Here is a 13336-nt window from a genome sequence, read left to right as displayed (position 1 = left end):
AGCTTGGCGGAGCTTAAAGTACTGTTTTCTACAAACGTTAATCAGACCAAAAGTCTGGAGGAGAGCATAGTTTTAGCGAATCCCAATCTTAAAATGTTACAAGGGAAGTTGGTAACAAGTGCCATTTCCCCCCGAGGCCATACAGTCAGTGACCAATCAAGAAAGTCCCTATGCTCTCTTAAGGGTATTGGAGGAAGGAAGTGATCAAATTGGTGTTGAAGGGGGACCTAGGGATAGGGACTGTTCTCCAGAATGTCCATCCACCATTTTTCAGCACACTTCCCGTAGAGAGAAGAAAATGAGGGCCAAGGCCCTCAAGCGCAGGGCGGCCAGGTCTAATAGTCTTATCAAAAACCTGGTTAAAAAAAGCAAGAATTTACCTGCATCAAAAATTGCCAATACTAATACCAATCTAAAAGACATGTGGTCTTTCCATAGAAGGTGGCATTGATTTCTCTCAGCTTGATGAAAGCAAAAAAGCGTTAGAGCTGAAAGAATTGAGAACGCCAATAAAAACCAATTTGGCCGCCTCCGACGATGGTGCTCAGGGCCCACCAGAATTTGCAGTCATGGAGGGAGGAGACTACGGTGACGCTTCTGACATCCTGATTGAGGCCATGAGTCATAAGGGCCACAGTCAGGCATAGAAACAAGTAAAGAAAATGTTTAAAAAAACTGTACATATAAATGACGTTCATATAGGGGAAAAAACTCCCTCAGGGTTTTAAATCATCTAATGACAGTCCTCTCAAAAAAATTCCATTAACATAAAAAAATAACCAAAAAAAGAAGGATCCGACTGACAGTACGGATATTAAGTCCTTTTTTACACCAAAAACCAAAATTTGCCAACAGTGCTGGGGAAAAAGGAGGGCTATTCAGACGCCCCCCAAATTTCCATGACAACACTGAATATTGGGAAATCCCCCCAGCCCCCCTGAACCCCATGGGAGGGTACAGGTCGGGGAACCTCACTCTGGAGTGTTAAAGGGAGGGGGCCCTAACAAACTCAGGGGAGGCCACAAATTCAGGGGAGCACCATGCCCAGGTTTACCTTTAAGTGGGACCATTGGGGGGGGCTCCTCCTTCAACATTGATATCCACTCTTGTGCCTAGTGAAGAGATCAAAATCCTGGTACAACAGGCTTTAAAAAATATGTTAGAAGATTCAAGCAGACAGGGACTTAGACTCCCGGCCACTTCTAACTGGATCGAAGCAAAGCATAATTTACTTGAGAATACTGATACAACAGAAAGATCTTCAAATGACCTTAAATTACTTAAGTCATCAAAGGACTGTGTTGGGAGTGAAAAACATCTTTCCGATCCACCAACTAGGATTGGGTTGGGTCGTGAATCAACTAATGTGGCTCCATATATTTATATTCCACTGAGGTACGGGGGCCTTAGTGCGGCACAGCCGGCTATGCATATACACTCCTCACGTCACCATGAGGGACTGGTAGCATTGGTCAATCAATCTTGTTTAGACCCTTCTAAATTACCGCATATTCCTACATCTGAACAGTATGACGAGTCTAATATTCCAGAAAGGAATAAGAATTCCCAGCCATTGAAAGAATGGGAGAATCTGGGACAGGGTGAGCGCTCCACAGGAGGTGTGCGGGGGGGGGATTTACACTCCTCATAAGACTGATACTCTGGTATTACGTAATGATCCACTGAAAGAATGGGGGGAACCCGGTACAAGCTGAACACTCCATAGGGGGTGACAATTATACTCCTTATAGGCCCAATGACAGGGCATCAACTAATGATACGTACAATAGAGTTGACTGGAGAGCCCCACATTTTACGGACTATCCCAGTATTGTGTCATATTTCATGCTTCCTCAGGGTGGTCCTGAGTCGCTAAATCACCCAAGAATTTTATCCCCATTTAGTAAAATTCCAGACTTTCTATGATTTCCTCTGGCGATATCAAACTGGTGGATTTTATGCACCCACTGAGATTTGGCTACGTAAGATTGGTCTTCTCAGGCCATTATGGAACTTGTGGCATCAGAAATTGATGCCCTACATTGCTTCGGCTTTGACCTCGTACCATTCAATAATAGACTGATTAGCCGAAGTGTTGAGTTAGAGGGGAGGAGTCTTATGGATTCCATCTCATGCATCCATCAAAAAAGGATTGAGGGGACAACTTTACAAACCCAAATTCCAAAAACTGATCTTAAATGGTTAGCACAGAGTGAATCACTGGCAAAAATTCAAGCCTTAAACGGGAAACCATAGATTCCTTTTCTTCATACAATTGTTTCATGGAATTCAAGGGGAAACAAGGTTCTGATGCTGGCATCTGATCGCATTAGCCAACTATGTGAAGCTAGTATTTTTTGCCTGCAGGAGACCTGGGCTCTTACTCCCTTGGTGATAGATGGTTATTGTATACATCAAGTGCCTGCAGTTAAAAAATTGAGATGAGAGGAAGACCCTCTGGGGGCATGCTTATTGTAATTATAAATATGTTAGCCCTTAAGTGTATTAAGCTCTTTTCTATCCACAAGGGATGTATTGCCATGCTTCTGCACTTTTTTTCCCCCCTGATCCTCTTGGACATCTATTGATAATTCACGTATATTGGTCTCCCGGTCTGGATTTGAATGAATTCATTAACTTGATTGTTGGTATAATTCTGGAATGCCAAATGTTGTGCAAAATACTTATCATGATCATGGGATTTTAATTATGAAGTTGGGATATGCTCAAAAGGGGTGCATAAGGAGCCAATTCTTTACTCCTTGGGCCACGGCAATTCCAGAAAGCAAGGGCAGGGAGCGCCGTGGAATCATTTGACGGGCTGGGGCTTAAATTGTGTAAATGAATTCATGAGCACGGGTTTGACCAGTTACACATGGACAAATGGCGTCGAGTACTCAACTATTGACTACATTTGCGAATATGCACATTTAATATTTGATTTTACAATACTACCCTCCACTGTTCGTGACCACTGTATGCTTAAACTGTCTTTGCAGGCGCATACCGTGGTCGCCCCTAAGGAGTCATATCCACTTGTGATGGAGTCTAATAATGCCGGTATCAACTGGCACAGTGACAACATTTTGAAGTTTTTTTTTTCAGGATTATGACAAATGGTTGTGATAAAAAAAAAAAGACTACACGCATATGGACTTTAACAGTTATGTTAAGGGTATTATTTTGGGTCCTCTCGGAATTAAGAGATCTAAGAAATTAGGCCAAATTCACAGGCATGTCTTTGATCCCCCTATGTACCTGCTTAAAAAAGAAAGGAATCAGGAAATTCTGCTCTTAGCAAAAATGCCGTTTAGTCCCCAATTGGGGGAAACTATCAAAAAGGCAAAAAAATAGATGGAAAATTAAAGCTCGTACATTGAGAGCTAAAATTATTCAGAAGGATGCGGAACGCATGCTTGAGGCCATATCCAAAACAAATACTAGAAATTTCTGGACCCTTATTAATAAGAGGAGACTCAAGTTAGAGAACATGGAGTGTGTATTTCTTCTATGGTCTGGGAAGGGCACTTTGCCTCATTATACTGCCCACAAGCTATTAAATGGTTGGTGCCAATAGACATCCTCTCATGTTAATGGAATTTTCCATTTACACTGCTTGACATCCAAAGATTGATATCTAGATGTTCGTCATCCCGGGCTCCTGGCCCCAACTGCTTGCCAATGTTGTGTGTTTAAGGGAAATCCAGTTCTGTGTGCAAAAATCTGGTTTCTTCTGTTTAAGGACATCGGCATATCTAAGGTATTTCCAACGAGCTGGCATTTGTCGTATGTGGTACCCATCGGTCTATGCCATCCAGTTATAGACCTATCGCCCTGCTGGATGCAGATTCTAAAATGTTTGCGTCCTTGGAACATATCCAGACCTGGATGGAAGTCCAAGGAATTCCTTCCCCCTGCAAATCGGCTTTAGGAAAGCAGTGGGCACGGATGCCGGGGGACTTCTGCTGAACATCATGCAGCACCAGACCAGGATTAAGGGCAGTCAAACTATTTATCTGGCGGCAATAGATTTATGCTCTGCGTTTGATCCGGTAAATAGAACCACATTGTGGAGCAAACTGTATGCCTTAGATATGCCTGTGCAGTTATCCATCATTTATCAATTCCATATAGAAACTAAAATTAGGGTTCGTATTTACTCAATATTGAGTGATCACTTTCGGAAGAAATTACTACGAGTAATGGTCTCAGACAGGGATGCATATTTGCGCCAACTATCTTTAATTTGTACCTTTCAGATGTTGGCCCGTATCTGGAAGGTGCATCCTTTGTTGCTCCTAAAGTGGCGGGTACCAAGATCGTGTGGTCCGCTTACGCTGACGTACTTTTGGTTGACCACACGCGCATAGGTTTGCAGCTGGTGCTGTCCTCATTTAATAAATACATTGTGGAAAACTTTAGCTATTAATCGGACAAAGACCATCATCATGCGCCTAAGCTGTAGGAAAATTGCCATTAGGTTCGCTTGGTTCCTAGATCATGTCAAACTTTCAATATGGCATGTTTTTCGCTATTTGGGTTATCCAATATTTGAGTTTGTAAACAGGGTAAATGTATGTAATTATTTGGACAAGAAAATCGGTCCACTGATTTCCCAGCTTCGTAAAACTGATAATAAATATGGGAAATGTTCATTGTTACCCTGTCTTAATGTGTATCGTAGCAAATCTGTGTCCGCTATGGGATGGAATTTGCTCCATCCTGGTTTAGAATTGAATTTCTTAAATATGAGGCCCGCCTGCTGAGATCTATGGTCTGTTCCCTTAGCGGCTATACGCCATGAACTAGGGCTGTTTTCTCTATTCAGCATAATTGAGTGGCCAAGAGTCTCCCAAGGATACCACTTTGTATGGAATCCTGGGAAGGCGCTTGGTTGCAGGCAAGGACTCATCCTTGGTACTTCGAGATTTAGAACGGGAGGCCCAGGAGTGACTCGCAAAAGTCAGGGTATCTAAAGAATTACTTATTATGAATTCTATGACGGTCAAGAGACTTTTGCAGCATGCGGATTGGAACCTTACGGTCAGTGTAATTCTGAATAAAAAAATGGTATTCTCCTCTGGTCTCCAACAACAAAATAATAGGCACCACGGAACCTTTTCTCATAAAATTCCCCAAGTAAAGCTTTAAGGCAGGAATTTATGAGATTCTGCTTTAATGTTTTGGAGACGGGTCAGATTATGAATGTCAGGGGTGGTTCTCTTGCGTCTTGGGACAAATTTAGATCTTGTAACCGTGAGGCTAGGTATGAAACACTGGAACATCTACTGACCGAATGTGTGGGTCTTAGACAAGTACGCATTGAATATTTTGTTAAATTTGTGCCCAATACAGAATGTGTTAATCTTAAAGCACCGTGGATGGATATGCTACATGGTTCCAGAGTTAGGCTTCAACTGGCTGTGCTCTGTTTTTTAAAGACAAAATGTGAACTGTAAGGATGATTTAATGTCTTATGACCAGTGCAAAGTATGTTTTCCCTGAAATTGGATTATGGAGTGCATTTGAGTGTAAATGAAAAGCAAGAAAAGGAAATATGAAATGATATTCTGCAGATTTTAAATATATAGGTTCGGATTCCACCTAGGAAAGGTTGTAAAATTTTGTCGCGTCCTGCAATTTGAAAGTCTATGTATGAAGAAATGTGTGTTTTTTCCCTTTTGTTATATATGTAATATTCTGTTTAATAGTGTTTATTGATGTTATGTATGGTTTTAGTTGTGACTAATGTGCAATATACTTTTAGCCGTAGTACTTTTGATGTGTGCATTTTATCAGAGATTTCTATTTTTGTTAAGGTTACTGTGTAACCAAAACAAATAAAAAAAAAATAAGTGATGGTTTTTGAAGAGGTGGTAAACATTTGTCATTAGTAGATGGAATCTCTACAATTTCTTCATCATTTTGGCCATTACTGACAACTGACTTTTTACCGTAAAAGGAAGTATCTTTTCTGGTGCTACATGACTGACTAGAACTCCTAAAAAGGACTTGTTTGATATTTCCAGTCTGTTGTGTAGTCAAATCTACAATAGGTGCATCAACCACAACATTCAGAGCAATTGCCATAATCTGCGTATCAGAGATAGTTAAGCTCGATGCATGTGTCTGAGCTATTGGCACATAAATCAGTACTTATAGGTTGGTTACATCATTACGACAATTTATATCAGACGAAGAGTCAGTAGGAATGCGTGGTGGATAAAACTCCCAAATATTGCTTGTAGTACCCTTTTTAAGAGGAAATGGGCGGTTGTCCACATATTTTCCTTTTTAGGGCTATGACTGGAGATGGCTTCAGGGGTGTTGCTTTAAGTTGGACCGAAGCCCGCATCACCATTAAAGAGGAGGGCATTCCGGTTTTTACAATATAGCCAACAGCTTTCCGTGACATTGGAATACAACAGAATTTACTAGTGTTACCACTAGACACTTCTAGAACATAAAGGTATCCCAAAAAAATAAAATAAAAATCAAGATAAAAATCAAGGGGAATCTAATGTGCTGAAAGGAATAAAAAAATTAAAATACAGAATCTCGTTGCGCTGTCAGCTAAATCAGCTGAACAGCGACTTGTAGAAGCGACTTGCTTGAAGCGCGCGGAAGCACGCGCCCGGTCTTTTTAAGTGGATTATGGGTAAATGGGCAGAGTTCGCTCCGGCAAATCCACTGAATGTCCACAAAGTTCAGTAATCCTCATATCAGAGAATGTTGCAGCGTAACAGCGACTTGTAGAAGCGACTTGCTTGAAGTGAAATTGACTTTACTTACCTTTGTAACTTTCTAGACCCAGCACACCCTATCTTACAATAGGGTGCTGGAGGGGCTACCTAGTATCCCCTTTGTCTAGCTTCTCATGTAACAATTTTATGTTACACTTTCCTCACTGAATGGCTGGTGGCAGCGGTTTAGTTTTAACTACTGTAGTGTGCAATTACCGCGGGCTGCGTTCGCAGCTGCAGTAAAGCACCCAAGGGAGCCATTTTTGTCAAAATGGCCCTGGTCGGCTTTTTTCACCATTTCTTTGTGGAAAGCTCCTTTTTGAGATTTACTCTGCTGACAAAGCAGGGTTGGTCCCATGATTCGCTTTGCCCTTGGCGGGATTCACGAGTGAAGCCAGCCTCTGGCTCCACGGTGTCTGGGGTAGGCAGGAAGTGAGGGAGGTGCCCGAAACTCCCTATGCGTAGTCTCCTACGAGACCCAAATGCACTCTGCAGTGATTGGCGGGCTAACTGTCTGGCAAGGGCAACCACCCTGTTGGGTGATTGACAGCTAGGCTGGAATGAATGGGAGAGAACTGAATAAAAGGCAAACCTTTTGGCTTGGAAGGCAGAGTCGACCACTGGACGAAGGAACTGAATAACTTGAAGAGGACGCCTGCTGCAGTTCCTGGACCATTGGTTTGCCCGTTGAAGCCCTGCTGCTGTGCCGAAACTCCAAATTCGTATCGACAGAAGCCCCTGCACGGATGACGAACTCCAAAGTAAGCCATCTGGACATACTTTTTTCAGCTGGTTGAATTTCCAGAGAGTTGCTGCTGGAAATTGTACAGCCAGGGAGAGGAACACCAGATTGTGTATGCTGCTTTTAAGCTGGCCTAGAGCTTCAAGAAGATCCTCCGGACTCCCAGGAAGCAGGATTGACCGAGCCTGAGCCCCCTCAACAAAGTGTGGGACCCCAGAAGCAAGGAAAGTTTATCTCGACAGCCAGGAACCACAGTGTTGCCATTTGTGGTAGACGCAAGGAGCTGAAACACTGAACAACCACTGATTTGAAGATTGCTGGATGCGAGCGGCGACCGTCCCATTGCAGTGCAGGAGTCCCCAGAAGTCCTCCATCTTGTCCCCACGACTGGGGCCGAGGAACAATGAGATCTGCAGAGCGGCACAGGAACAGAAGTCATCCGCTGCATCTTTTCTTCAAGTCAAAGGTACTGTACAAAGTCCGAGAGAACTTACCTCTTGCTGTAGAGTTGCGTGCATCTTCTACTAATCACAAGTCTAATGGCTTGTGGCCCTACATTTGATTCTTTTCTTCAAAGACTTCTAAAACATTGTGCAAATACTTTCTACTTACCTACCAAGAGTGCTTCATCCTATATAAGACTTTTGCCCATTGACTTTGGCCTAGCCTGCTATACTGAAGGACTCTGCTGTAGGGATCCAAAAGTATTTGTCTGCTTAAGAATATTTGTGGTCTCGTGTTCTAATAACCTTTTCCTTTTACCAACTTATAACAGTATTCTGAATGCAAACAGTAAGATATTAATGTCCCCAGCACCCTAGCTATTGAAGTCACCCGAGTGTGTAGGTTGCGTCTGTAGGCCATCCCAAAAGGGTCTTTACTGATTTAGAAACTAAGAGTATTTGTGTGTTACTATTATATTGCCCCCTTCTGAAGGCGGCTTATTCTAACTGACAATTTAATTAATAAGTGTTTATTCAAGAAACTTTGAGTGTAAGTATTTGAGTACTTGTAACTGTGAATCTCTGTGTAACTTCCCTACAGCTCACACTGACCACTCTTGAGATAAGCCTGGCTGCTCATCACGCTACCAAAACTATGTAGTACAAGCTTATACCAAAGATTGGGTTTCCTATACCTGTAGTCAGAGTTTTGTAGTGTTCCCAAAGGGTACTGCATGCAAACTGTGCCTAACACCACTCTCCAGCTTCGACTTTGCTACCATGTAATGTATTTATACCAAACTACATATCAGCATAAAATAATAAAGTTGTGCATCGACTTTGTGGTAATTTCTGGGTCCACTGCAACACCATACAATCTAGCATCTAGAGCGCATTGGAATGTATGAATTCATTTGTGGACATGTAAATAAAGTGAGTTTCATAGTGTATATTTGAAAGGCTTCAGCATCAAAAAATTGTTAGATAAGAATTAAAGGAAATTGCTAAACATGCAAACTTGGAGGCTAATCAAGAAAAATTAATTTAGTACATTTCAAAATGAATTCATGCCTTGCAGAACACGGTCGGGTGTCTCCCAGATTCTGTGTTTAGCCAAGGCAGGGGGACTTGCTCTTGCCAAGTTCATCCTCCAAAAATCTGGTGGTGGGTCCTTTGCAATCAGCAAAGCACTTGTTTGGAATGCTATACTTAAAGTCCCACCAGCAAATGGAAAGAATAGTACACCTCAGAAGGGGGGTTTACTCCCATCTTTTTGTGGTAGCTATTTTTCGTAATGCTTCAGAGTACAACATAGTTATGTAGGTTGCTGCTTGCCTGTAATCTGAACTATCTGCAGTGGCACTGGGTGATTTCGCAAATGTACTCCGAACAATCCATGCCGACATTTTAGTTTGTTTTTACTAAATTAACATTCATATGTGCGCCCAGAATTAGTAGAACACCAAGTACTTGATCGAGGACCACCATGTAATTTAAGGAATTAAGTAACCAACTACCATATACAAAAGGGATACTACAAATCATCAGTGGTACATGAACTTTTACAAGAACTCCACCTCAAACCTTGTTCCAATATTTATACCGTTACCCCTTGATGACGTGCCACCTAAATATTGCAAGTCACCGTCAATATATTATGAAGCGACTTGCCTTCAATCACATTAATGAATACAATTAGGATGTTGTATTGCCTTTGGTACAAGGCTGCATATTTGACAGAGTTCAAACCTGTAAACTGCAAGTCTGAGCAGGGGCTCAACCTGCAGAGACATTTTAAATACCGTTATTCAACAGCTAGTTAATGTTGAAGCTAGTCTTAAACTGTAAAGGTGACGTTCAGTAAACTCGGATGTTGCATTAAAAAATAAACTGTAGTGACAGGTTTGGATTGCACATTTCAGAAAAAAGTGACAGGTTTTCAGTTTGAGATCAGATTTAATGCAAAATGTTCTTACCTGTTTTTAATGTGGTAGTATATTGCTAGCGTGACACTAGTGAGAAAAACAAAATAAAAGCAGTCAGTAACAAATCGATTAGTTTACAAACCCAAACATTTTGTTTGGGGTGGCAATCGATTTTAAATTCACTTTCAGGAAGAGGTGACAGTTTTTTTAACCAATTAAAGAGAATTAGAGAAATGTAATCCTACTCAATCACCCAAATATCCAGATAGCATTGTACAGCCACACGCGTCCATTCTCAGTGCAGTCTCCTACAGAGTGCAAAGCACATTAAGCGATAAGCAACTCGGAACATCGACCTGCAGGATCAATTATTTTCAACAATTGATGAGTGTTATCAGGTCTGTCTACACAACCCATGCGGAGTACGGGTGCTTTTTGCTACCATCTGATAAAACTAAGATGGGTTCAAGTTCTCGTCTCCTTTGGCATCCTTAAGACCCCGCCTTTCTACCCCACTTCCCAAAGATAAAACAGACGAGAAGAACGTCACTTACCTATATTCCCACTCTCAGCTCATGGTCCAAGTGTATGCTTACTCTGTCTTTCAATGGCAGATCCACTAACATCCTTTCAATTAGCATTAGTAGACATCCTCACCACACTACATTCTTCTCGCACCCACCCGCCCCCACCACCTCAATCAGAACCCTACCTACACAGCTAGTTACTTCTTGGAACCCTTTTATTTTTTAACAATAATGCTAGGGCAGAGGCAACTCTCACGTCCAGCCTGGTGGAAAGTTCCTCAAACCACCAACCATTGTTGAATTTGTTCCAACATGCACTCTTTAGCCACAAACAGATAAGAAGTTTTGTGACCTCCCAAAGAACATGAAGCTTCTCTGATGTTGATAACAGATACCCGATTTAAAGAACTCTCCCCTGATAATTCAGAAAGCTATTCCTAAAGGCTACAAAATAAAAAATAGATTCACGTTGATTATTTTAGCGAATGATGTAATTGGTGTACAGTCTGAACCACAATGTTAACCAGCCATAAATATTCACTGTGCTAATGGAAGCTTTTTTTGAGTTTTAAATATTATATTATTTATCTGTATGTAAGCATATACGTTTTATGGAGTACGGGTCTGAAATAAATATTATAAACCCTTTTCCTTGGGCAAGTAGGCGTTGGAAATGCCCACTTTCTCCGAATAGCACAGCGCCAGTAACTTTCTCATTCCTTGCTAAAATATGGAACTTTCTTCAAAGAACCACCAACATTTATGCAGCACTAAAAAACTTGGCAAAAACAGCTCTTTCTTTATTAAACCGCCTCTGCAGTAATCCTTCCTTGCTTGATATTATGCCTTCAAGATTTTTCAATAGAAAACATCTCCTTCAGTAGAACATCCATTCAGCAGTTAAGCATAAGGTGGGTCCCAGCTACACAACATCTTGTACTGCCTATTTTCCATACATCTCCTGCAGTCTTCACATCTGTACAGCCAGCAATTTTGACATTAGCCTGCCCATTATAGCACCGCCATTTACTCTTATCTATACCATTAACCGATATTTCTTTGCAGCGTTTGCCTCACTCTTCCCACCTGGTTAACCTTTAACCATACTAGATCTAACTTCACCCTTTCCAAGTGAGTATTTATCTTTCCCTTTGAGTTTCCTGTCCAATCCGGATGTCAGACATAATCCACATCTTATTACTGGCCTCCCATCCTCCCAAAACACACTTAATTTCTCTTGTTTGCTACCTGTTAGGACTAATTGTTTTGTATCTTAATCTCCTGCAGGTTGCTAAATATTCATTAATTTACAGGGTCATGTACAATTTCTACACTAGTTTACCGGTGTTGCACATGCAATTTCTCTTGCCTACAATAACCTGTTCATAATTGGATATGAGACCACCAGTCATTCCTGCTGTTAAAACACTGCGCTGGCTAGATTTTAATTTAGGAGTTTAGCGCTCCTAAATATCTACTTTATTTTGTTAGCTTTCATTGCTAGTTTTTGTCAAGCGACCATCAATCCTGATCCGGATAACCAGCTTGTATGCATCCTGCAATCAATTTATTCACATCTTAATTGGTGTTACTCAGGGTTGAGTTTGGCAATTATTATCCTGATTATTTACCACATTCATGAACTTATTGTTGCTGATCGCATTGGCTTTTCTGCTCTTATGATGTATTGGACAGTTCGCAAAGAGCCATGGAGGTTATTTTGTCAGTTTGACTTGATATTTCACAATAAATTAACCCCAACTTTACACTCTGATTACAATATGTGGCTATATGATATAGTACTTTGTAGAATGGTTTCACTCCCTCCGCGCCCCCCACGTCCTTTTTCACTCACTTTAAACCTTTTCTCACATCTCACCCTGGTGTGACAAATCTGGTCAATTCAGCCCTTCTCCACACAGAGGAGCAAGACTAGGAAGGTGAACCCCCTCAGCAACTCTCTAGAGGTCTGGGCAAGTGGGATCTTGCTGGGAGTGACTCCCCGCTCAGAGACAAGGACTCTTAGTCCGATAAGGACATGACAGACCAGAACACATTGACTGCCTACATGGATCTTGTACAACCTAACGTTATTCCTGTTTTGACTCCACCAACCAAGTCGGCTTCAGGCAGTTGCGGATTTCATCTGAGCGCCAAAGGCACAGAAGTACACACCTTTGTTATTATTAACGACTTAAACAGGAAAGAAACTGAATGGAGGGAAGGAAACTCCTACATATGGGTGTGTGCTATCCCCATGCAGCAGCGCAGTCGGGAGGAGACGTCCTGAAGGGGCGGAGCCACAATGGGACGGAGCCCACTGCAGCATGGAGAGCGAGCCCAAAGCTAGCTATATGCCGGAAGGCTGGCATTTTCTCTGACCACGAGGTCCAGGCAGGGGAAGAGGCTGAAACGCAGAAGCAGCCGTTTCCTCTGGTGGCACGACGTAGGCATGAAATGTGGGCTCTGAGCCCAGTAACCGACGCCGTAACCAGCTTGCTGTGGAGAGTCCGGATCCCCGAGCTCTACACCCGAAGGACGTTAGCTGCAGAGACGAGCAGCAACAGGAAGGTGAACACTCACAATGAAACTACCACAGAGGTACGAATACTTTGAATCCAAGCTGGGAAAGCCCACGAGGTTACAGGAGAGTAGGAACCAGAGCAGGCCAGCGCCTCGTGTGCATCAGAACGAGAAAGGTACAAACAATCAGAAGCCGTATAAAATAGAGAAAAAAAATGTATGGTAGAATGGCTTGAATTTGGGCTGCACCAAAATATCATACAGCCTCAAATTTCAAACAATTATACCAAAAGTATACCAAAAAAAAAAAGGACCCTGCGGCACTGGTTCCCATCCATGTGCGTGAAGGGAACTGGCATTGCAGGTAGACCGGGGAATCAGCAGCACACAGCGAAGTGTGCCCGCAACAGTTAAGGGGGAGTGGGTAAGGGGA

The 13336-nt window shown here is 42.2% G+C and overlaps 1 protein-coding gene across 1 annotated transcript in view; it reads right to left on the bottom strand.

Moving 5' to 3' along the window:
* The window catches only part of CCNYL1 (cyclin Y like 1), a 561203-nt gene that overhangs the window by 338997 nt on the left and 208870 nt on the right, over window positions 1–13336 (bottom strand). Inside the window, exon 5 of the mRNA XM_069615590.1 lies at window positions 9905–9940. Coding sequence (XP_069471691.1) covers window positions 9905–9940 — 36 coding nt within the window. The remainder of the gene's footprint in view (window positions 1–9904; window positions 9941–13336) is intronic.

Source organism: Ambystoma mexicanum, chromosome 9 (genome assembly GCF_040938575.1).
Source record: "Ambystoma mexicanum isolate Mex_15411 chromosome 9, UKY_AmexF1_1, whole genome shotgun sequence".
NCBI classification, from domain to species: domain Eukaryota; kingdom Metazoa; phylum Chordata; class Amphibia; order Caudata; family Ambystomatidae; genus Ambystoma; species Ambystoma mexicanum.
Note: the sequence above shows the minus strand (reverse complement) of the source record. Positions and strands in the feature narration are given on the sequence as shown.